General features: G+C 45.6%; 1 protein-coding gene across 1 annotated transcript in view; it reads left to right on the top strand.

Moving 5' to 3' along the window:
- Positions 1-1,127: 1,127 nt before the first annotated feature.
- The window catches only part of LOC149440417 (serine/threonine-protein phosphatase 4 regulatory subunit 1-like), a 57,928-nt gene continuing 34,354 nt past the window's right edge, over positions 1,128-24,701 (top strand). Inside the window, exons 1-5 of the mRNA XM_089658631.1 lie at positions 1,128-1,243; positions 7,961-8,005; positions 14,115-14,247; positions 17,595-17,701; positions 19,655-19,797. Of these exons, the coding sequence (XP_089514757.1) occupies positions 1,237-1,243; positions 7,961-8,005; positions 14,115-14,247; positions 17,595-17,701; positions 19,655-19,797 (435 nt within the window). The 5' untranslated portion in view covers positions 1,128-1,236. The remainder of the gene's footprint in view (positions 1,244-7,960; positions 8,006-14,114; positions 14,248-17,594; positions 17,702-19,654; positions 19,798-24,701) is intronic.

Genomic DNA, 24,701 nt, shown 5'->3' with positions numbered 1-24,701 from the left:
GAGGGGGGGAGGGAACAGCACCAGAAAGTAGGGGAATATTGCAGACAGACGTGCAGTTGTTTTTTTTTTTTTCTAATTAAAACCAACTAGGGCAGGGTTTGTGTAGAACTACAAGTCCCATGAGGCATTGCAAAACTGACAGTTACAAGCATGACTCCCAAGGGCAGATGCATGATGGGACTTGTAGTTCACCAACAGCTGGAGGGCCACAGTTGCCCACCCCTGGAACTAGGGGGGGGTCTTTACAAAAAAAAAAAGATTGAGCTTTGAAAAATAAAGGAAAAATGCCATATAAATGGTAAAACAGTGATAATAATAGTGATAATGGAGCACTAGAATATACTGTGTATATGAAATGTCATATATATATATTATAAACAGTGTTACTCTTTGCTTCGTTTTATCTTTTTTATGTAACACTATCAGGGGCGGACTGACAACTCATGGGGCCCCTGGGCAATAGGGGATCATGGGGCCCCCGGGCAATAGGGGATCATGAGGCCCCCAGGCAATAGGGGATCATGGGGCCCCTGTGTCCTTGCCCAAACTCAAAAAAGCCTATGAAAAAGGTACCAGGGGCATCTCATGGGGCCCCCTACTGACCCTGGGCCCTTGGGCAGTGCCCGAGATTCCAAATGGTCAGTCCGCCCCTGAACACTAGTATATATATATATTCTATAGTAATGATGTATACATATATTGCTATATACACAATATTGCTTTTTGCACCTTCTTTCTTTTTTAAAATGGCACACTGGTATATATAACTCTGTACAGTATATCCTGTATATGTAAAATGTGTGTATATATAAATACATATATATAATTTTTTTCTTCCTTTTTAGATCGCTTGCTATATATATAAAATGTATTCTGCTTCTTTTTTTTAACCCTAAAAGAAAAACAGTCAAAAAATCGTTTTTTTTCGTGGATCGCAGAGAACATCGCAGCACCGTCAGGATATTTAAACAACAACAATGTTTCATTTGATTCTTTGAACCGAAGAAAGACAACAACAGTCTTCTTGAACTGGAAGCAGCCAATCCCCTGCAGCCGCTGGCCTAGGAACCCTGCAATCCCCGCCAGGGGGCGAGCGCGCTACGTGACGGGAATACTCCCAGCGCGTCCCCTCGGCCCCGCAGCCCCTCAGCCAGAGCGCGCAGCCGACGGGGCGAGCTTCGGGGACGCGCCTGGGCGCAGGGTGCGCGCTTCCGTCCTCCCGGCTCAGCCCTCAAGATGGCCGGTAAGTGCAGAGTGAGCGGAGTGTGAGGTGTATGGGGCGCTGTGGGCGGTGTGTTGGGGCCCCGTGTTGTGGTGGAGGTGGGTGCGGGGCCGGCTGTGTGCGGTGCTGGGTGCGGGGCCCCTTCCTCTTTGTCTGTCATTGGTGTGTTTCCTTCAGGGGCCCGTTGTTGTGTCCGGGGAGTACACATGGACTGCAGCCCGTGTACAGTAAGCTGTGTATCCAGAAGGAGATGATGTTCTGTACAATCACAATGGGACTCATTATGGCGCTGACCTATTCCATGGCGTTGTACAGGGCTCGTTGTGTCTTCACACCTGTAATGTCATCTCCTCATAGTGTGTATAGCGCAGTCATGTGCCGTGGTGGTGTATGGAGCCAACCCTGGGCCCTGCTCTTCCCCCCCCCCCATTGTCAGTATTGGGGGGTGGTACTGATGGTAGGATGTCATGGAGGACGGGTCGTGTACGGCTCATCTCCTCTGCCGTTGCCTATTGGGTGCTTGCAAACCCGCTGTTGTAATTTTAAAACCCCTACTATGGGCCCTTTAAGATTTTGTAATGGCATTACATTGGCTGCCCCTTCATGCCATTGGCTGTCACAGTGATCACATGATGTGGGTGATAGCTATGTGACTGCGAGCTGTCAGGTGACAGCCAGGGCAATGAGGGGGAAGTGGGGGGAACATGGGGTAGGCAGGAGGGGGCAGTGGGGGGAACATGGGGTAGGCAGGAGGGGGCAGTGGGGGGGGGAACATAGGGTGGGCAGGAGGGGCAGTGGGGGAGAACATGGGGTGGGCAGGAGGGGCAGTGAGGGAGAACATGGGGTGGGCAGGAGGGGCAGTGGGGGAGAACATGGGGTGGGCAGGAGGGGCAGTGAGGGAGAACATGGGGTGGGCAGGAGGGGCAGTGAGGGAGAACATGGGGTAGGCAGGAGGGGGCAGTGGGGGGAACATAGGGTGGGCAGGAGGGGCAGTGGGGGAGAACATGGGGTGGGCAGGAGGGGCAGTGAGGGAGAACATGGGGTAGGCAGGAGGGGGCAGTGGGGGAGAACATAGGGTGGGCAAGAGGGCAGTGGGGGAGAACATGCAGGGGGGGCAACCGCCCTAGGTGCAGTGGGGGGAAGGGGTGGAGAACATGGGATGGGTAGGAGGGGCAGGTGCAGTGGGGAAGTGGAGGCATGAGGTGGTCAGGAGGGGCAGTGGAGGGGAACATGGGGTGGTCAGGAGGGGCAGTGGAGGGGAACATGGGGTGGGCAGGAGGTGCGCTGGAGGGGAACATGGGGTGGGCAGGAGGGGCAGTGGAGGGGAACATGGGGTGGGCAGGAGGCAGCCGCCCTGGGTGCAGTGGGGAATGGGGGAGGATATGGGGTGGACAGGAGGGGCAGCTGCCCTGGGTGCAGTGGGGAATGGGGGAGGATGTGGGGTGGACAGGAGGGGCAGCTGTCCTGGGTGCAGTGGGGAAGGGGGGGGATATGGGGTGGACAGGGGGGCAGTTGCCCTGGGTGCAGTGGGGAAGGGGGGGGGATATGGGGTGGACAGGGGGGGCAGTTGCCCTGGGTGCAGTGGGGAATGGGGCAGGCTATGGGGTGGACAGAAGGGGCAACCGCCCTGGGTGCAGTGGGGAAGGGGGGAGGATATGGGGTGGACAGGAGGGGCAGTGGCCCTGGGTGCAGTGGGGAATGGGGCAGGATATTGGGTGGACAGGAGGGGCAGCCGCCCTGGGTGCAGTGGGGAAGGGGGGAGGATATGGGGTGGACAGGAGGGGCAGCCGCCCTGGGTGCAGTGGGGAATGGGGCAGGATATGGGGTGGACAGGAGGGGCAGTTTCCCTGGGTGCAGTGGGGAATGGGGGAGGATATGGGGTGGAGAGGAGGGGCAGCCGCCCTGGGTGCAGTGGGGAATGGAGGAGGATATGGGGTGGACAGGAGGGGCAGCCGCCCTGGGTGCAGTGGAGAATGGGGGAGGATATGGGGTGGACAGGAGGGGCAGTTTCCCTGGGTGCAGTGGGGAATGGGGCAGGATATGGGGTGGACAGGAGGGGCAGTGGCCCTGGGTGCAGTGGGGAATGGGGCAGGATATGGGGTGGACAGGAGGGGCAGTTTCCCTGGGTGCAGTGGGGAATGGGGCAGGATATGGGGTGGACAGGAGGGGCAGTTTCCCTGGGTGCAGTGGGGAATGGGGCAGGCTATGGGGTGGACAGAAGGGGCAGTGGCCCTGGGTGCAGTGGGGAATGGGGCAGGATATGGGGTGGACAGGAGGGGCAGCCGCCCTGGGTGCAGTGGGGAAGGGGGGAGGATATGGGGTGGACAGGAGGGGCAGTGGCCCTGGGTGCAGTGGGGAAGGGGGGAGGATATGGGGTGGACAGAAGGGGCAACCGCCCTGGGTGCAGTGGGGAAGGGGGGAGGATATGGGGTGGACAGGAGGGGCAGTGGCCCTGGGTGCAGTGTATGAGCCTTCTGTGGTATTGCTGACAGTGCAGACACAGTTGTTCTTGTTCCCAGCACAGACTGTAGACCTGTATATATGGACGCACAGGATGACATCCCGCTCTCTACCTCCACATACTGTATGTGTTTACAGCCCATGGCAGAAGGTTAGAGCCCAGCTCACAAAACACAGACCCCCTTCTCTCCCATCGCCCTCTTAACAAATCGCTGGTCAGGTGATGTTCCCGCCCTGAGCGTTCTCTCCTCTTCTGCGCACATCCGACAGGTGACATCATCACTGCCTGTGTGACATGGACATTTCCTATTGGCTGTCCAGTGGCAGGGTGCACTCAGGGTCCAGAAGAGAAGTGATGACACCATGCTGGGGCTGTAGAGGACTGGACGGCGTGGGCACATGTGCAGTGCTGGGGTAGACCTATTGTTGGACATGTGCAATGTAGTAGAAGATGGTGCAGGCAGGATTCAACGTATTAGCAGGCCGATCAATTTACAAAATTTTTTTCTCCCCGAAACGCGTTGGTCATCTTATGTTCTCCTGTTCTGCAATAATACAAATATTAAAAGACTTTGCAATCCTAGATCTTTGGCCTGGTGTGCTCATTGCATTCTGTACATGTGGAGGTTCTTACAGTGCTAAGAAAATGTCTCCTTTTTAAGCAGAAATCTACTGATATAGGTTAAAGGTGAATTCCAGCTCTGGGTATTTGTACACAGTATTCCTGGCCCAGCGTGGAACAATGTAACTGTGTATATACCGTACCTGGCCAATGTCCCTGGAAGCTGGAAATCACTGACCGCTACTCCAGGCATCTCCACTAGCTTCTGGGTCCCCCTGCTGTATTGTGAACACAGGAGGCCACTCACTCAGCAGGGTCGCCATTCAGGGAACACTTAGCCTTTTCTAAGTGAATGCAAAGCGTCCTCTGATTGGATGAGGTGGGGTGGTCATCCATCTCCATTTCATCCAATCAGAGAAAATTTTATTGAGTGTTCTCTGAATGGTGCCCATGCTGAGATGATGACTTCCCAGGGGCGGACTGACCATTTGGAAACTTGGTCACTGCCCAAGGGCCCGGGGTCAGTAGGGGGCCCCATAAGTTGCCCCTGTTACCTTTTTCATAGGCTTTTTTGAGTTTGGGCAAGGACACAGGGGCCCCATGATCCCCTATTGCCCGGGGGCCCCATGAGTTGTCAGTCCGCCCCTGTGACTTCCTGTGTTCAGTAGACATCAGGGCAATCACTTGGCACAGGACCTGGAAGCTAGTGGAGATGGCTGGAGGGGTGGTGCCTAATAATTCCAGGGATCCCAGCAGTATAGCACATTCATACTTCCATTGTTGCAAGCTGGATCAATGCAGCTATGTACAAATTCCTAGCCATTGCTGGAATTCAGCTGTAATCTGCACAGCACAATACATGATTCCTGCCACCAAGTTCAGAAACACATTTTGGTCTGTTTACAGCTGTGTGTGCCACTTCCCTGAACTTCCTGGTGGGGAAGTGTGTGCTCATAAGTCATTGCCAGTCACCCCTCATGCCACAGTAACAGAAACCCTGTCTTAGGAAGTTGTCACCAGAACAGGGGCCCTCAATAGAAAACTTCTCCTTGATTCCTGTTCTGGTGACAACTTTTAGGTGGTCCCTCACGTTGTATCTGGGTGACTGTGGTCACCAGTACCAACATAGAGTAAATATCCTTGGCGGGGACACAGGGTTCTAACCTCTCAGCACTCTGTTCTCCTCTTAAAAAAAAAAGCCTCAGGTGCATTTTAATGTTGTTGTGTTCTTCATAAAGACAAAGCAAAAATGTGTTGGCAAAAAAAAAAAAGAGCATAAGTGCCCCCTCACACTTGTGCATCCATTAAGGGTTTGTTCACACATGCGTCTGTCATAGCTGCTTCTCTGAAAAGTGATCCACCATGGATAGCTTTTCAGAGGGCCTTTCGCAGGTGGTGAGGAGGTGATATGTCACCTTCAGGCATAGTCTACCATTGGGCATCCACAGCTTGCTCTGCATGTGGATGCGGGGGGGGGGGGGGGGGGGGCTTGGGGGTTGCGGCATGGTCACATTTCAGGGTCAGCCGAAAACAACATGCTGTTACATTTTAGCTGTGGTATGTGTATAGCCCTGAGTGGCTGCATGTCCTTGTTAGGTTGGAGGACGGTAAAGCCAGTGCTCAGCTGCCTGATTTTACCACCCCCTGGCTGCTCCTGTGGATGAGCCATACACCTTGTGTGAAAGCGAAACAATAAAATGGAATTCCAGCTTAACCCTAACTAGTCTTAAAAAATGTCCCCTCCCCCCTCCTAACACCCATACTTACTAACCGGTGTAAGAAAGATGCATATACTGACCTATTTTCAGGCCGGTGGTCCGATCATGTGATCCGTACTGTCAACCAGTGGTGACTGCAGGGGAGAGTAGAGAGCGCTCCGACCAATGGTTGGTGAAGCCTGGAACGGTGACATCACCCATAGGCTTCAATGGCCCATCCAATGTTGCCGCTCCCTCCTCTCCCCTGCAGCTGTGCTGGCTGATACAGGGGAGTCGGATTATTGCTCTGTACATATGAATACACCTTTAAATGTGTTTTTTTTATATGCAAACAGAGTAAGTACCTGGATTTACCCTGGATCAGCTTCCTGTAGTCTGTACAGCAGGGCTGGAGTTTGAGAGTTAAAAGCAGCACAAGGATACTTCATGTACTGACAAATGCATGCTGATAGGAGAGAGCAGATTGTTTATCAGGGAGATGAGCTCATCAGTCTGCTGCTTCTCTTCTCACTGTCCAGTCACAGGCTGGGGGCGGGCCCAGGAAGATCAGAGCTCAGAGGAAGTGGGTTGAATTATGCCGGCCATCAGACTGAAGACATCTAAGGGCAGAAAACAGTACTGCAGGGGAAGTCACTGGATTGAAGCTGAATATTGCAGTGAAGGCTGGATATGTTATTTTATCCTTTCAATTCATTATTTATCTTGTTACCTTTACCTGGGGTACTGCTTTTAAAAAAAAAAATCCCTGTCCACCTTAATATGTGAAGTGACAACCAGCACAGCCACCATCCATATATCTGAAGGTATCACAATATCCCTTCCTTGTATTTCTGGTTGGGGAGTGCGTACTCATAGCTGCACACTGATCCCCTTCCTCCATACTACATATCCCATAATTCATAGCACCATTGCGCATGCACGGCCCTTGCAAGCTGCTTTCAATCACTTGCCCGAGGCATGTCTTTTGCCAGGTCATGATGTCATCTTGTAGTATTCTTCCCATAAAAGGGTGGCTCTTGTGGGGGCTCCATAGGACCCTGCAAGCCAAGGGGCCACCCCTACAGCATAAACTGAGGGAGTGAAAAGGGGGGTGGAAAACCAGAAACAGAAGAACACGTGAGCAGCACAGTGGTAAATGGTTAGCATTTCCGCCTGGCAGTACTAGGGTCATTGGTTTGAATCCCAACCACGGCACCACCTGCCTGAAGTTTGCATGTTCTCCCTGTGCCTGCTTGGGTTTCCTCCCACACTCCAAAGGCATGCTGGGAGGTTAATTGGCTCCTGTCTAAATTGTCCCTAGTGTGTGTATGTATGAAGGTTAGGGACCTTAGATTGTACGCCCCTTGAGGGTTAGGAACTGATCTGAATGTACATTATATGTGTATATTTATATATATGTAAAGTGCTGTGTAAATTGACGGCGCTATATAAGTACGTGAAATAAATAAATAAATAATGGTGTCAAGCTGGCGGCCCTCCAGCTGTTGCCGAACTACAAGTCCCATGAGGCATTGCAAGATTGGCAAATACAAGCATGACTCCCAAAGCCAGAGGCATGATGGGACTTGTAGTTTTGCAGCAGCTGGAGGGCCACTGACACCCGTGCATTAGAAGAAGCAGCAGCCAGTGTAAGTCACAGCACTCGCATCCTAAAGAGTAACAACACAACAGAGTGTACTGTCACTTCAAGGGTGAGTCTTTTCATGGTGACAGAAAGGAAGGGGTCCTCTGAGTTTGATGTTCTCCAATTTTGCCTGAATTTTGTGTGTGGAATGTCTGCCTCCCAAAATACCCCCAACATGATTTTGCCTATAAAATGGGCACATTGTCGTTGAAGAGCTTTACGCCTGCTCCTCGCAGGGAGGATCTCCATCCTGTCGTTTGTATTTTAATAGACATGAAGATAGAACTGACTGTTCCTTTAAATGTTATTTGTGTTCCTTGTCCTCTACATGTCAATGTTCTGTCTTGCTGACTTCCTGCTGTGTTTCCTCTCAGGGATTCCTCTCTACTTTGTGGACCTACAAGATGATCTGGATGACTGTAAGTCTGCATTGCGGGGGCCGTACGTCATCGTACGCCTCCACTTCCTCCTTTACTTGACGTTTACTTCCTCCAGTACCTGTACTTCAAGTCCTATTAACTAACCACTACTTTTTTTTTCAACTCTTGTGAAATAGAACTTTAAAAGAGAAGTATGGGATACAAAAAACAAACATACTTACCTATGTAGATGCAGCATCGATCTAATGCTGCCCTCCAGCTGTTGCCAAACTGCAAGTCCCATCGTGCCTCTGTCTTTGGGAGTCATGCTTGGAACTGTCAATATTGCAATGCCTCATGGGACTTGTAGTTCGGCAACAGCTGGAGGGCCGCCAGTTTGACACCTGTGGTGTAGGGGGTTCCAGAGGATGGGAGAGGCTCTGAAGAAGTCTTGGAGGCAAACATGGGAGGAGGTGACAAGGGAGCTACAGAGCAGGAGGTCTTAGAAGGAGCAGGGAGGACGATGAGGTTGGTGATGTAGCTCAAGACAGAGTTGTGGTGTCATCAGCATAGAAATGGTAGTTGCAGCTATGGCAGTCTATCAGGTGATCCAGAGGAAGGTGTAGATAGAGAACAGAAGAGGTCTGAGAATGGAAACTTGGGGGACCCATATTGAAAGAGGAAGAAGAGAGCAGGAAGGAAAGTTGTAAGTGACACTGAAGGTGGGGTGAGATAGGTAAGAGGGGAACCTGCAGAGTCACAGAGGCCAAGGGAGTTTTTATTTGAAGAGGAACAGGGTGGTAAACTATATCAAATGCCGGAGATATCCATCGAGATGTGTTGATCAACACAAGGGTGCAATTGTAGTTTATGTGCCTTGTTCATGTAGTGCAACGTACAGCATTGCATGTCACCCCACCACTTTAATAAAGTTAAACAGAAAAAAAACAAACAGTTGGATGCGCCGTAACAGCACATCCGACCACCCCGGCACCTACACAAATTACACCAGTGAGCACTTGAGCAAAACAGAAGTTTCCTTCATCACCTAGGTCAGGGATGCATGTTTAGTTGTCAGAGCTTTTACATTGTTTGCACAGCTATCCAGATGTAGAGCCAACACTATCATAGAATCGCAGAGTACGGGCTCGCTCACACCGACTTGTCATCTAACGCAGGACTTATAATTTCAAGTCTAGACCTACTAGCCAGGCACAAACCTTACTCTCCACCAGTTGCCCCACCCTACCTTGCCCAGGTTGGGTGTCACAGGACACAAGTACCGGGGGAGGTGGGAGAACCTCATACAGTAAAGCTGATAGGTAAAAGAAAAGAGAGTGATAGAAGGTGCAGGAGCGGTCAGTAACGGGCAAGGAGTAGCCAACAATAACACTCGCCCCCACGTTATTTCCACTCGCCAAATGCAAGCAGGTGAGTGGAAATTTTAAGCCCTGATCTAACGTGTGTGGGTGCTGGTGTACATAGCGCAATGCCTTGTCACTTCTTTCTGTTTTTTGTTTTTTTTTTAACTTTCTTGAATTGTAACAAAATGACATTTACTTCAGCCCTTTGCACCACGTTGTGTTGTGACCCGCTGCGGTGACATGCGGTGAGCTCACACCACTGTAGATATACGGTGTAAATAGGGCACACAGAGAGCAATTGTTTTCTATGTGCCCTTGTATTGATCTAGGCAGATCACGTAGCACGGCAGACCTAGAGGTTGATTTACTAAAGGTGAATAGACTGTGGCAGTTGCACAGGGATGTTGAATGTATATCACCCAACGCCTGGGACATGTAGTTCGAGGCGCCAGGCAGGTATTTTTTTTTTCTTTCAACCTTTAGCCCTGCTGCGGGCAAGGAGTAGGACTCGCCTGTCAGTTGAAAGCATTCGGGTGGCCGTGCTGCTGCCCGATTGTTTTCACACAGCCCATAGTGCCAGCCTTGACCCCCGTCCCCCCCATGTCAACCGGGCTCTGCTTGCCCATCTGCAGGCCCAGGACCAGTTCAGCTAGAGGGGAGGGAGGAGAGTGAACACGTCCTGACCCGGAAGTGACGTTACTTCTGCGTCCCCGTTGACAGATTTCCTGGCCATTGAGACCAGTAAAGAACGCAGTGCAGTGTGGTTACATTCAGCCGCTTTATGAATTCGGGTAAGCTTGGCTGATTTCCATCATCCAATCGTGCAAGCGGAAATGATGTTTTGTTTATTTGCCTTGCACCCGATTGAGTATTCGTTACAAAGTAAAGCTTCACCACATTCAGTAAGCTCTGGGGGAAATCGGTGCAGCTGCAAAGTACACTGTCTATTTGCCTTTAGTACATCATCTCCAATGTATTAACAGACGGAGGTAGGAGAAGCTGCAGAACAACACCACAGCCAGTGGAGAGAAGTCAGGCACACAGAGGGCAGCCAATAATACGGGAGCTACGGTGGGATTTGGCTGCAAGCACCTTGTTCATTCTGAGTTTCTTTCTCTACAGTTTGCTACACTGCATTGTTTCCCTTTCTAAGAAAGCCATCCAGGGCTCATATATGCTCCCTCTTCTTTACTATCAGAAGAAAAACCTGTGCAGTCAGCACGTCAAAAAGCACACTAATACCTAAAAACAGGCTTTTTCTTGCCCTCAGTTCACTTTCATTCGCTCATTATTGCATATACTGTATATTAGGCCATGTGTTTGTTATTACGCATTCAATCTACTGTGATTTCTTGTTGTGTTTACTTTGGGAAAGTTGGAACCATCTGCAGGCTGATCTCCTTGTGTTTCTATTGACACAAGTATTATCGTCCTCTGATGTCATTTCCTTCTAAGATCACATGTAGGAATCTATAGGGGTTAATCATTCACCATGAAGGTTGGAGCCGTGAACTGCGCAGTAAAAAAATGATTATGCCAGGAAAAGTCAAGTAAAACGGTTTTTGTAAAACGCCTGTTCAAAGGGCATCACACTGATTAGTGCAAAGGGCCACCTGTTTTAACTCCCTAAACGCCAGACTGCTACGCCGCAACTGTGTGCATTGCATGCTGTTCCGGGACGGCTGCAGTGTGGCTCCATTCACTTGAATGGGTTGCATTCAGCAGGTGGTAGTGCCTGCCAAATGCAAAAAGGGTATCATTACTGCTGTACGTACACCCCCAGCCACTGTCTTTCCATGTAAAAATGCAGCTGTGTGGTTTTACTGCCCCCCCAAACCCACTAGTGTAAACAAGTGCTAAGGCAAGCAACCACAGGTTGCAGGAAAGAAAATCACTTGCTTCCCTCATCAACACAGTGAGGGTGTATTCACAGCACAATGCAGAGCAGGTGGAGCGATTGACCTCTCTGCGTTGTCACTGCACTAGCGCATTCATTGCATCATGCTGCTCCCTTCTTTTTTTTTGTTTCATTTTGTAAAAGCTTTATGTGAAATGTACAAAACATACACTTCATTCACTGCAATGTCGGGCAGTGCGCTGCGCTGTGCTGCCCGACATTACAGTGTGATTTGGGCCAATGCGCTGTAATAAAATGCAGCACGTCTGCATGTTACCGTAGCATGCTGCTGCTCAGCGCTAGGCTGCATTGCAGTGTGAATGGGACACATAGGAAACAATCGTTTTCTTTGTGTCATTGCGGTGACAGATATTTAACCATGCGGTAAAACGTCTGTCATCGTATATAGTGTGAATTGGTCCTTAGTGTTGATGGTGGAATCCCACCCCTGGAGATATTGTGTTCTCCCGGCCAGCAAAACACAATGATTACTGCTAGACGCTGTAGCCGCTGGCAGTAATCACAACCCAAAAAAATCTGACAGGATGATTGTACAACCAGCCTACCTATAGATGGATTGAATCTCGGCCTGTCCCTGCAGAACCGGACAAGATTTGATCCATCTATGGCTGGCTTTACACTCATATCACTAGACAGTCCAACAAAGACACAGACAGCAATTCAGATCTCCCCCTACTTGACTACATAAAACATTGCCATTCTAGTCAAAATCTATCCTTTTTAGAACTTTATTACTTTAAAACTTTAGAGGCGTACCTCGGTTTACGAATTTAATTCGTTCAGCGGGACTTTTCGTATTGCGAAAAATTTGTAATCCAAAACGCGGTTTCCCATAGGAATGCATTGAAAGCCAATTAATCCGTTCCGGATGTCAGAAAAAAGAAAAAAAAATATTTTATCTGTTCAAAACTCTCTATAAAGTACACGTTAACGGCATAAATACTGTACGGGGGGGACATGATAAAAAAAAAATCATAAATGCATTGAAAACCAATTAATCCATTCCGGAGGTCAGAAAAAAGTAAAAAAAAGTCTTATCTGTTCAAAACTCTTTATAAAGTGCACTTTAAAGGCATAAATACTGTACGGGGACATGATTAAAAAAAAAAATCGTAAATGCATTGAAAATCAATTCGTTCCGGAGGTCAGAAAAAAGTCTTATCTGTTAACAAACTCTTTATAAAGTGCACTTTAAAGGCATAAATACTGTACAGGAACATGATTAAAAATTAATTTGTAAATGCATTGAAAACTAATTAATCCGTTCTGGAGGTCAGAAAAAAGTAAGAAAAAAAGTCTTAACTGTTCAAAACTCTTTATAAAGTGCACGTTACCAGCATAAATACTGTATAGGGACATGATAAAAAAAATAATTTGTAAATGCATTGAAAACCAATTAATCTGTTCCGGAGGTTAGAAAAAACTAAAAAAAAAAAAAAAGTCTTATCTGTTCAAAAGCCTGTATAAAATGCACTTTAAAGGCATAAATACTGTATGGGGACATGATTAAAAAAAAATCATAAATGCATTGAAAATCAATTCGTTCCGGAGGTCAGAAAAAAGTCAAAAAAGTCTTATCTGTTAAACTCTTTATAAAATGCACTTTAAAGGCATAAATACTGTACAGGAACATAATTAAAAATTAATTTGTAAATGCATTGAAAACTAATTAATCTGTTCCGGAGGTCAGAAAAAAGTAAGACAAAAAGTCTTAACTGTTCAAAACTCTTTATAAAGTGCACTTTAAAGGCATAAATACTGTACAGGGACATGATAAAAAAAAATAAATTTGTAAATGCATTGAAAACCAATAAATCCATTCCGGGGGTCAGAAAAAAGTAAAAAAAAGTCTATCTGTTCAAAACTCTTTATAAAGTGCACGTTAACGGCATAAATACTGTACAGGGACATGATAAAAAAAAATAATTTGTAAATGCATTGAAAACCAATTAATCTGTTCCGGAGGTTAGAAAAAAGTAAAAAAAAAAAAAAGTCTTATCTGTTCAAAAACCTGTATAAAATGCACTTTAAAGGCATAAATACTGTACAGGGACATGATGAAAAAAAAAAAATCGTAAATGCATTGAAAACCAATTAATCTTTTTCAGAGGTCAGAAAAAAGTCTTCTTTGTTCAAAACTCTTTATAAAGGCATAGTACTGTACAGCAACATGATTTAAAAAACAAATCGTAAATGCACTGAAAAACAATTAATCCGTTCGTATTGCGAGGCATTATTTTCAATGGATTTCATTCGTAAACCGAAAATTGCGTAAACCGAGGCGTTCGTAAACTGAGGTACGCCTGTATTTGTTGTTTTTTTTTTTTTTTTTTACTAGAGTGGCAGCCATTGCTTTAGTTTTTGAAACCTAAGTGACGTTTGGCTCTGAAAACAAATGAAAATAGATAAAACCTTTATCCGCAAAGGAATTGCAGCAGACCGAGCCTCGTTTCTTGGCTCCCTAGTTTGGTCCAAGAAGTGGAGGAAGCCATGTTGCTTGAACCCATGTCACTTGTGCCTCACGGCGGGTGGAAAGGAAGGACAAACTGGGCAGGGAAATCTCCTGTAATTCCTCTTGAGCAGGAATTAAAATTCTGCTCACACTTCATGTTACAAGGGATTAGTGCTGTGCTCTTCAAACCTGTAGCAGGGCTGAGCATCTTAGCAGATCGCTATCTCCGAGCTGGATACAAATGAGCTTACATAGCTCTGTGGGCTGGTTTGTGTCCATCATTGTGTAACCTAAGTATGGCCGTCAGACGCTTGGTATATAGGTGTGGATACAGGACACCCTGCGCCCCACACACACAGAGTAACATGACACCCAGACAGGTCTGCTCCGCACTAAAGGGAAATGTAACACATCTCTTTGTTTTCCTCCTTTAAGTTGGCTTCGAGGATTATGGACCAGACTGTGAAAGCATGAGGATAAGTGCTTTTCTGGACATTCCCGGGCAGGACAACCTGACACCCCTGGCACGCCTGGAAAAATACGCCTTTAGTGATAATATATTCAACAGGTAAATGCTGCGGCCCTGCAGGTAGTGGGAGACATCACCAAAAACCAATCGTTCCTGTTTTGGGTGGGTATAATAACCCGCTGGCTTCCTTCATCTCAGTGGAAGCCAAGTGCCGAAATTTCTATACAGTGTTTGAAAGAGAAGCTGTACCTGGCCTGTAATTTTATTTTTTTTTAATCCCCCGTTACCTTTTTTTTTTTTGCTGTGGCATCTACAATAAAAATATAAACCATGTAGAGCAGCGCTAAAATATATGTGATCTTAATAATTAACCACTTGCCGTCAGCCTGCTGTTTATAAACGGCAGGGCGGTGGCAGTCCAGGGGCAGGTTGCCGTTCCTAAACGGCACCCGCCTTTTCTAGCTGTGCGCGCTCCCTGGGAGTGCGCAGCACCGCGATCCGCTGCCCGCTGTGTCCTCCGGACACAGTGAAACACCGATCGTCGGACGGGACCTCTGTACGAGGTCCCGATCATGTGATCACTGATTGGCCAATCAGTGTAAAAGTAGTAAGCAAGATGTCACTTGTGACATCATTGCTTACTACGTGTGAAATCTGTGAATGATCACATGGTACAGGGCTATTCACAACAGCCTTGTACCATGTGACAAGCTATGACCAATCACAGCTCACTCAGTACTTCTCAATGACTGCAAGAATGCAGACAGAGAGAAAGAGAAATGATTGCTTTTACATCGTATATGGGTGTAAAAAGAAAAAAAAAAAAAAATCTTCATCACCATGGTGACACTGTACTGCTAGGGTGACAGTATGTAAAAAAAAAAAAAAAAAATAATATAAAAATGTAAAAATAAATGTTTAAAAATTATAATTTTTGGTTATAAACTAATTTGGATTTTTTTTTTTTTACTAAAAAAAAACAGAATACATTTTGGCCAAGATTTATGATGAAATATTATTTATTTGCAAAATTTTATTAAAAAAACACTTTTTTCAAAATTTTTGGACTTTTTCATTTACATAGTAAAAAAAATAAAAATCCCAGCGGTGAATAAATACCACCAAAATAAAGCTTTATCTGTCTTAAAAAAATGGTAAAAAATTCATATGGGTACAGTATTGTATGACCGCGCAATTCTCATTCAACGTGTGATAGCGCTGAAAGCTGAAAATTGCCCTGGACAGGAAGGGGGTAAAAGTGTCCGGACAGGAAGTGGTTAATACTTGTAACACAGAATATAAATCACTACATAATATTATAATCATTCTATAGTGATTTATATTGTGTGTTACAAGTATTAATTATTAAGATCACGTATATTTTAGCGCTGCACTACATGGTTTATATGGTTTTATAGAATGTTTTATGGTTTCCTTTTTTAGTGTTCTAGCCGCTTTTTCATTTTTAAGCGCTCGCTGAACCTGATCTTTTACATTTACAATAAACCTATTTACTCACCCAGAAAATCCAGCGACTCTTTATAGTGATCCACTGCTCTGCTGCTATACACCAGGCCCCTCGCCACCATCTTCCTCCCTGACATCACTGGGAGCCTTCATAATTCTTGTCACCAGACCCCTGATGAAGCTCATCATCAGGGGCCCGGCTGCAAGAGGCAGGAAGAGACAGTCGGCCTCCTGATAACTTGCAGCAGCAAATATGCATATTTTATAGATTGCCTCAAAGCTTCCTGGGATGTGTGATGTGAGTATCTCAGGGGGCTACATCATTCTTGTTTAGGGGGGAAAATAAGAACCCTAAAAATATTTACAAATTATAAAAGTGATTCTGTTTCCCAAGGGGATAAATAGTAATACAAGGGGAATATTTAGAATGAGGGTGAAGGTACACGTTAAGTCTCTGCTTCCCACACAAGGCCCAATTAAAGAGATCAATTTTTTGAAAATTGGAATACAAAATTATAATGGTATGGAGAATCCATGAGGCGCATGGCACCATTACTTGGCTTTTAATGGGTGGGACTGTTGAGTAGAGATGGAAGAAGCCTTCAAGTAATACAATACACCAGCCCAGGGGTGGACTGACCATTCGAGTACTCAGGCACTGCCCGAGGGCCCGGGGTCAGTAGGGGGCCCCATGAAATGCCCCTGGTACCTTTTTTATAGGCTTTTTTGAGTGTGGGCAAGGACATGGGCCCCATGATCCCCTATTGCCCGGGGCCCCATGAGTTGTCAGTCTGCCCTTGCACCAGCCCCAACATAAAGTTAGATATCATGTAGCGTATTTGGCCAGTTCAAGGGGAACAGGTCGAATTTTGATCCTTGTGTAGTGTTGTCTGTTTAACTGGAGCCAATCATTAGACCAGCTTCTGTCAAACAGTCCTGCGGTGAAACCAGCATTCGATCAGCCACTGCAGCCAATGGCTGCAGCACTGATCTGTGTATTCTGACAGGGAGGATGTCCCGCTGTCAGAATTCAATAACACAGAGGAGAAGATACCTGCATTCACACTGCTTGTGTGCATACAGAAATCTGAGAGTTTTTTTTCTGTTTAGCCCGCTGATTGACCGAAAAAAACCCTCAAAATGTGTGCCCAACTAAAGACTTTTCTACCAGTCTTTGGGGTGGAGGAATACTTGAAAGAATTATAAAGAGGTTTTGATTACCAGTTAAAAAGGCGTACATTTTTACATGTTTATGAGGCCCAATATGAGCCACCGAGTTATCCAGAGCAGCAGGAACTGAACCCAGGACACCTGTTCTACAAGCCACTAGTGCTTACCACTGTTCTATCACAGCGCTTCACATATTCCTTGCCAATAACCTACATTGCTTGTAGACCTCTAGGTCTTATTAACTAGGATATGTACCAACAAAGGACCTTTAGCACATGTAGGAAGTTATTTAATAAAACTGAAGAATGCAAAATCTGGTGCAGCTCTGCATAGAAACCAATCGGCTTCCAGGTTTATTAAACAAGCTGAAGTTAGAAGCTGATTGGCTCTCATGCACAGGTGCACCAGATTGAGTAAATTTACTCTGTATTGTCTCAGGCTAGGTTCACATATGTGCGGGTGGTGCCGCTGCGGATCTGCACAAAAATCTGTGCAGCCGCACCACCCACACAGAAGAATGCGGACCCCCGGGCGGGTGCCATTAATTCTAATGGCACGCTGCCTGCACTGGGAACCGAGGTTCCCAGTACGGTTGCGTTTTCCACTGCGGGCGTCTTGCCATTAGAACTAATGGCACCCGACCGTGGGTACGCAATTCTCTGTGCGGGTGGTACGACTGCGTGGATTTTCGTGCGGATCTGCAGCAGCACCACCCGCACAGATGTGAACCTAGCCTAATTGGTACCTCAGTTATGGTAAAGCCCACTGTCTACATGCTTTTAACCAGTGTTCCTATACTTCCCATACAGACAGATAATTGCACGCGGCTTGCTGGATGTGCTGAGAGACTTTAGCAGTACAGAAGATGACTTTCTCACAGTCATGGAGATCGTTGTTCGCCTGTCGGAAGACTCAGGTCGGTACTGCGGTCTACAATATTTTGGTTTTACTCCTGATTTTTAAGACAAAACCAAGATTGGTTGCTGTAGCTAAATGTCAACAAATTTTGGAACGATTGATCAGTCCCAACCGCTATGCTGCACGATTAGGGCCCTTTCACACTGATCAGGTTTTGATGCACTTTTGGGGTTTAAAACGCAGAAGAAAAATGCATGCAAAAATGTATCCTTTTAAATCCTACGGAACGTTTTAGTAAACTTGTTTGTGTGGGGACAGAAACCTGTCTATAATTAACCGCTTCCCGACCCCCCTATAGCAGAAGTACTACTACAGGGCGGCAGGAATGTGCAAAATCACAGATATATACATGATTTTGTATTTGTGGGTGGAGGGTGTGTGCTGTCTACCCGCGCCGCTATTGGCTCCTCGACATGTCAATCACCGGGTCCTGAACACCGATTCTCGGCCGGGACAGGTGATCGTCAGCGGAGCTGACAGGGGAGAGAGGTCTGTATGTAAAAAATACAGATCTCTCCCCTGTCAGCACAAACAATCTGCTTTGTATTGCTCTGCACAGCAGAGCAATACAAAGCAGTTTGTCTACACAGTAAAACAGACGCAGCACACTATGTAAAACACACACAGCACACAATGTAAAACACACACAGCACACAATGTAAAACACACACAGCACACAATGTAAAACACACACAGCACACAATGTAAAACACACACAGCACACAATGTAAAACACACAGCACACAATGTAAAACACACAGCACACAATGTAAAACACACACAGCACACAGTTAACCCTTTGATCGCACCCAGATGTTAACTCCTTCCTGCCCAGTGTACAGTGTCAGTGCTTTTTATTAGCACTGATCACTGTATTAGTGTCACTGGGGATGTCAGTGGCAGTTAGTCAGTTTCCTCCCCCCAATGTCAGAATGCCCGCTGCAGTAAGTCGCTGATCGCCTCCATTACTAGTAGAAAAAAAAAAATTCCAGCATATATACCTCCATTTGTAGACGCTATAACTTTCACGTAAACCAATTAATTTACACGTATTGGTATTTTTTTTTTTTTTTTTAGCAAAGACATGTCGCAGAATACATTTTGGCCTAAATTTATGACGAAATTAGATTTTTTTACATTTTATTATTGGACATGTTTAATAGCAAAAAGTCAAAAATATAGTTTTTTTTGTTCAAAATTGTCAGTCTTTTATAGCGCAAAAAAAACCGCACAGGTGATCAAATACCACTGAAAGAAAGCTCTATTTGTGGGGAAAAAAGGACATTTCATTTGGGTACAGTGTTGCATGACCGCGCAATTGTCAAAGTAACGCAGCGCCGTATCGCAAAAAATGGCCGGGTCAGGAAGGGGGGGGTAAATTCTCTGGAGGGCAAGTGGTTAATTACAAACTTTACCTGAAAACCGTTGGATGTGTTATTTCTAAGAATAGCATTATCTACAATAAAAATGTTTCTCTAGTTGGCGACAGTTCTGATGCATTGAGGTGCCTGCGCATGCTTGGGTTGGTCTTCAAATAGATTCCTTTTGAGCCATGTTGGATCCTGCACTTCAGCACGGTTCTGTCTCTGGAAACTTTGGACCAGATGGGTTCCACTACAAGTTATAGCTGAGCTATAGTTTTACTTTAAAAGGAAGTTTTTTCGTTTTTTTTTATTTCTGCAATGCTGGAGAACAAGGCTTCCTGCGGAGGATAATTCACGCAGAACAAGATACATCTTGTTAAAGCATCTTTCATGGTGGGGGATATTGGTGCAGCCATTTCTGTCTTTTTGCTGCTGTCCCCTCCAGGCTTCTCTTCTTCATAGTGTTCAGTCTGACTTGATGAGGGAACAGCTAGCGATCCCATTCCAAGTCACTTGTGCAGAGCAGCGTCACTTTTTTAATGTAATGTAAAATGTAATGGAGATTGTGTCCTCTTTGTTCATTACAGAGCCTACAGTGCGCACTGAGCTGATGGAGCAGATCCCACAAATCACCCTCTTCCTGCAGGAGAGCCGACCTCAGTTTCCCCGGGCGTTTTCTGAGTACTTACTGCCCATTCTTGTTCGCTATCTCACAGATTCCAATAATCAGGTAAGCCAGGGCTTCATACCATAGCACTGTCCTTCATGGCTCATTACGAAAATAGATTTTATTTTACTTTTTTGTGGTATTTATATAGCGTCTACAATTTACGTAGCTCTTTACAAAGCACTGAGCAAACTGCTGGCACTATATAAATCCTGTATAATAATAATAACATGTATATTATACATTCAGTTCAAAAATAATTCCAATCAAAACCAAGAACTGAATACTCACATATCACATGTCAGGTTCTAAAAAACTCAGGCATCTAATAGCATCACAATCCAAGCTCCATCTCTCCCCTTTCTTCTTGAACCATGATACCTTTAGCTTAGAAGGATGGAAATATACGCAACTCTTTGCTGACTTATTTTTTTTTAACATTCTTTATTTACAGAGGGTAAAATAATTATTGAACACGTCACCATTTTTCTCGGTTTCCTCCCACACTCCAAAGACATGTTGGTAGGTTAATTAGCTCCTGTCTAAATTGACCCTAGTATGTATGAATGTAAGTTAGGGACCTTAGATTGTACGCCCCTTGAGGGTTAGGGACCTTAGATTGTACGCCCCTTGAGGGTTAGGGACCTTAGATTGTACGCCCCTTGAGGGTTAGGGACCTTAGATTGTACGCTCCTTGAGGGTTAGGGACCTTAGATTGTACGCTCCTTGAGGGTTAGGGACCTTAGATTGTACCCCCCTTGAGGGTTAGGGACCTTAGATTGTACACCCCTTGAGGGTTAGGGACCTTAGATTGTACACCCCTTGAGGGTTAGGGACTGATGTGAATGTACAATATATATGTAAAGCACTGCGCAAATTGACGGCGCTATAGTAGATTGTAAGCTCCAAAGAGCAGGGCCCTCGAACCCCTCGTGTATTGTATTGTTACTGTATTGTCTCATGTCCTGTCCCCCCACTATAATGTACAGGGCTGAGCAAACTTTTTGGCGCTATATAAATACTGTTTAATAATAATAATAATAATAATAATAATAATAATAATATAATAATAATAAGTACCTGAAATAAATAAGTCAGTTCAAAGCCCATAAAAACCAACCAGTTTATACCTTTTTATCAACAGAACAATGAAAGGCGATTGGATGCTGTGGGTCACTTTACTTTGTCTCCCATTCAGTAGGTCTATAGGTTTCTGTTTTCCAGGAAGCAGTCTGGCATTTTCATGCATGGAGGAGAGCGTTAGAGCATCCCAGTAATGCGCAGGCGAGAACCGGTTTGCCCACTTTTCTTGTCCTGTTCCCAGTCAGTGTGAAGCTTAACAGGGCAACTCCTAAGTTATTTTATCCCTCAGGTGCAGCATTCACTGGGAACTTGATGGAGAATGTCTGCCTGTCTGTGCAAGTAGGCATTGCAAAAATTTCCACTGTAAACAGCCTGCCAGACTGACCTCTGCCTGACCCGCCTTTAGCGTAAGGGAGACCGAAGATTCATAGATCTTTCATCGATCGCTCTGGAGAGAGGTCTGCCCACTGTCATCGGCTTTGCTGAACCTGTCCGGGTTTTAGAATTGAGAAGTGTCACATTTTGGTGTGGTTCTAGCTGCTTAGCTTCTCATTATCACAGGCATGTAAACCCCACATTTCCCAACCGTCATCAGTGATGCTTAGATAAATGATGCTGCTTGCAGAAAGCATGTGCATCTAGTAGAACGCTGGATAGTCATAGAATGAACAAAAAACACATTGACAGGGTTTATTTAACCCCTTCCTGAGGATGTATTACACCTCCGTGACCAGCATTGCATTAGTGGTGTGTACAGGCTTTACTGCAAATGGGGCTCATTCTCAATGTTTGCAATGTTCAAGTGCAGTATCCAGTTTTTAAAAATGTTAATTCCAAACTGGCACTCAAATTTTATTTATTTTTTATTAATTTTTTTATTAAACTTTTACAAAAACACAAAATTACATTTACATCCAAAATACAACCATGCCCCAGAAATTTTGCAATCCCACCTCCCCACTAACCCCCTAATAATTTACCCCAGTCCATATAGCTCTTCCCTTCTCTTTCTGACTTTCCATTCTGTACCAGTTATTTATTTATTTCAGGTACTTATATAGCGCCATCAATTTACGCAGCACTTTACATACATATATTGTACATTCACATCAGTCCCTAACCCACAAGGGGCGTACAATCTAAGGTCCCTAACTTACATTCATACATACACATAACAGGGACAATTTAGACAGGAGCCAATTACCCTACCAGCATATCTTTGGAGTGTGGGAGGAAACCGGAGTACCCGGAGGAAACCCACGCAGACACAGGGAGAACATGCAAACTCCAGGCAGGTGGTGCCGTGGTTGGGATTTGAACCAGAGACCCTAGTACTGCCGGGCGGAAGTGCTAACCATTTAGCCACTGTTTTGCCCCAGGCTGCCTATGATCTTTCTCCTCGGTCCTCACTTCCAATTCTTCCTTTTTCTTACAATTTTTCCTTTCCCTCCAGCCTTTCTTTTCCCGTCTCCTTATTCATGCTATTGCCTTTCAGATCATTCCATTTGTTCTCCTACTTCAAATCAGGTCCCTGGGCCTCCCATTACTTCAATATATTTTCCAGATGCCTTGAAGTCATACCATCTTCCCCAATTCTTTCTAAATTTGGTCATATTACCTTCGTCTATATGGTATAGTTCCTCCATCCTGTTTATATTTGCCACCCTGTCTAACCAGTCCCTTATTGTTGGGGGCTCCTGTAGGCACTCAAATTTTAAATGAAAAATATGGAAATATGTGTCAGCCACCTGAAGTCTGGATTTGCATTGTTCACCATACAATGAGAACCCTACTCAAACTTTCGCTGGTCACTTTATTCATTTCAGGTACTTATATAGTGCCGTCCAGGGGCGGACTGACAACTCATGGGGCCCCCGGGCAATAGGGGATCATGGGGCCCCTGTGTCCTTGCCCAAACTCAAAAAAGCCTATGAAAAAGGTACCAGGGGCATCTCATGGGGCCCCCTACTGTCCCCGGGCCCTCGGGCAGTGCCCGAGTTTCCAAATGGTCAGTCTGCCCCTGGTGCCGTCAGTTTAAGCATTGCTTTTACATATATACTGTACATTCACATCAGTCCCTAACCCTCAAGGGGTGTACAATCTAAGGTCCCTAACTCACATTCATATATACACATACTAGGGACAATTTAGACAGGAGCCAATTAACCTACCAGCATGTCTTTGGAGTGTGGGAGGAAACCGGAGCCCCCGAAGGAAACCCACACAGGCACAGGGAGAACATGCAAACTCCAGGCAGGTGGTGCCGTGGTTGGGATTCGAACCAACGACCCGAGTACTGCCAGGGGGAAGTGCTAACCATTTAGCCACTGTGCTGCCCATCCACATTTTTTTTTTTTTTTTTATATAACTACACATTCTTCTATCCTGAATCCGCTTTCTTTTCACCACCTAACTTACTTTTCCTCCCCCACTCTCCCTTCTTTTTCCCTGACTTTTCCCCTTTTTCTTTCCTGATTATTATGATTTGATGTCTATATTCATAGACTACAATGGTGACATGCTAGTTTTCATGAGCTATTTGATTTTTCTAAACAACTTCACCGACGAGCGTCCAAATACCTGCTAGATTCTTACTCTCAGCTACCTTTCCATAGACTGTAATTGGCTCGCTTCTATTTTTTTTATGACTTTGAGGCACAAGACAACACTAAATACAAAATTTCTCTATATTTTAAATGGCCTTCATTGACTGATGTTATATTATAGCCTATTGATCTATGTTAGTATGATAGCATTTCAGCTTTTCTCACCGTGTAATCTTGAATGTTGTGAATTCTTCAAAAAAAAAGTTTTTATGGAACATTTATATTTTACACATCAGTCCCTAACCCTGAAGGGGTGTACCATCTAAGGTCCCTAACTTACATTCATACATACATATACTAGGACCAATTTAGACAGGAGCCAATTAACCTACCAGCATGTCTTTGGAGTGTGGAAGGAAACTGGAGCACCTGGAGGAAAACCACGCAGGCACAGGGAGAACATGCAAAAATAATAATAATAAAAAAATAAATAGAGGAGACCAGTGCTGACTGTATGTAGCAGAGACTACTAGAGTGAATGTCTGCATCCCCAGTAGTCCATGGATGTGAAATATGAAGTCCAGCTTTATTTCTGTGTGTGACCCCATTGGGAAGATTTTCCCTTACTTCCAGTACCTGTGACACCCGTAATAAGGGAGAGGTTGTCATCATGACTGAAAGAGATCTCTTGACTCGAAAGACTACATTCAAGCACCGGAGTACCCGGAGGAAACCCACACATGCAAACTCCAGGCAGGTGGTGCTGTGGTTGGGATTTGAACCAACAACCCCAGTACTGCCAGGCAGAAGTGCTAACCATTTAGCCACTGTGATATGAGCAAAGCATATCCCTCTGTAGCGTGTACTTGTCGCAATCCAGAGAACTAAGTGTAATTTCTGTCTGCTGCTACATTCTTCTGCTATCAGCATGAATCACTTCTGACAAGTTTGCCTGACACTAAGAGAAAAATGGTGACAGAGGAGAGACCTCCAGCAGATTGACAGCCTCAGCTCTGTTCCTGTGTGCTGTGAGGAGGGGGGTGTGTCCCTTCCCTCCAATCAGCTCTCAGAGCTCTCCTCACTGAGCTTCAGTGTGTAATTTCAGCTCTACACCCCCTCTTTTCTGAACTCTCAGACAAACTGTAAAAATTCTGTGCTTTGTAGGGATGTAGAGAAAAAATACTGCAGATAAACAGGTACAACGTATGGAGGAGGATTTGTTTAATCTCTGTGTATCACCTGAAGCCAGTCACGTCACTGGGTATATGTAATGGTTTACAACAACTTTAAAGCAGTATTAAACCCAAAACATGTATTATACTGCAGCTTACCAATTCT

The sequence above is a fragment of the Staurois parvus genome, unplaced genomic scaffold (assembly GCF_062004578.1).
Source record: "Staurois parvus isolate SC_StPar_1 unplaced genomic scaffold, SC_StPar_1.0 ptg001087l, whole genome shotgun sequence".
NCBI classification, from domain to species: domain Eukaryota; kingdom Metazoa; phylum Chordata; class Amphibia; order Anura; family Ranidae; genus Staurois; species Staurois parvus.
The sequence above is the reverse complement of the archived record's forward strand: the minus strand, read 5'-3'. Positions and strand labels throughout refer to the sequence as shown.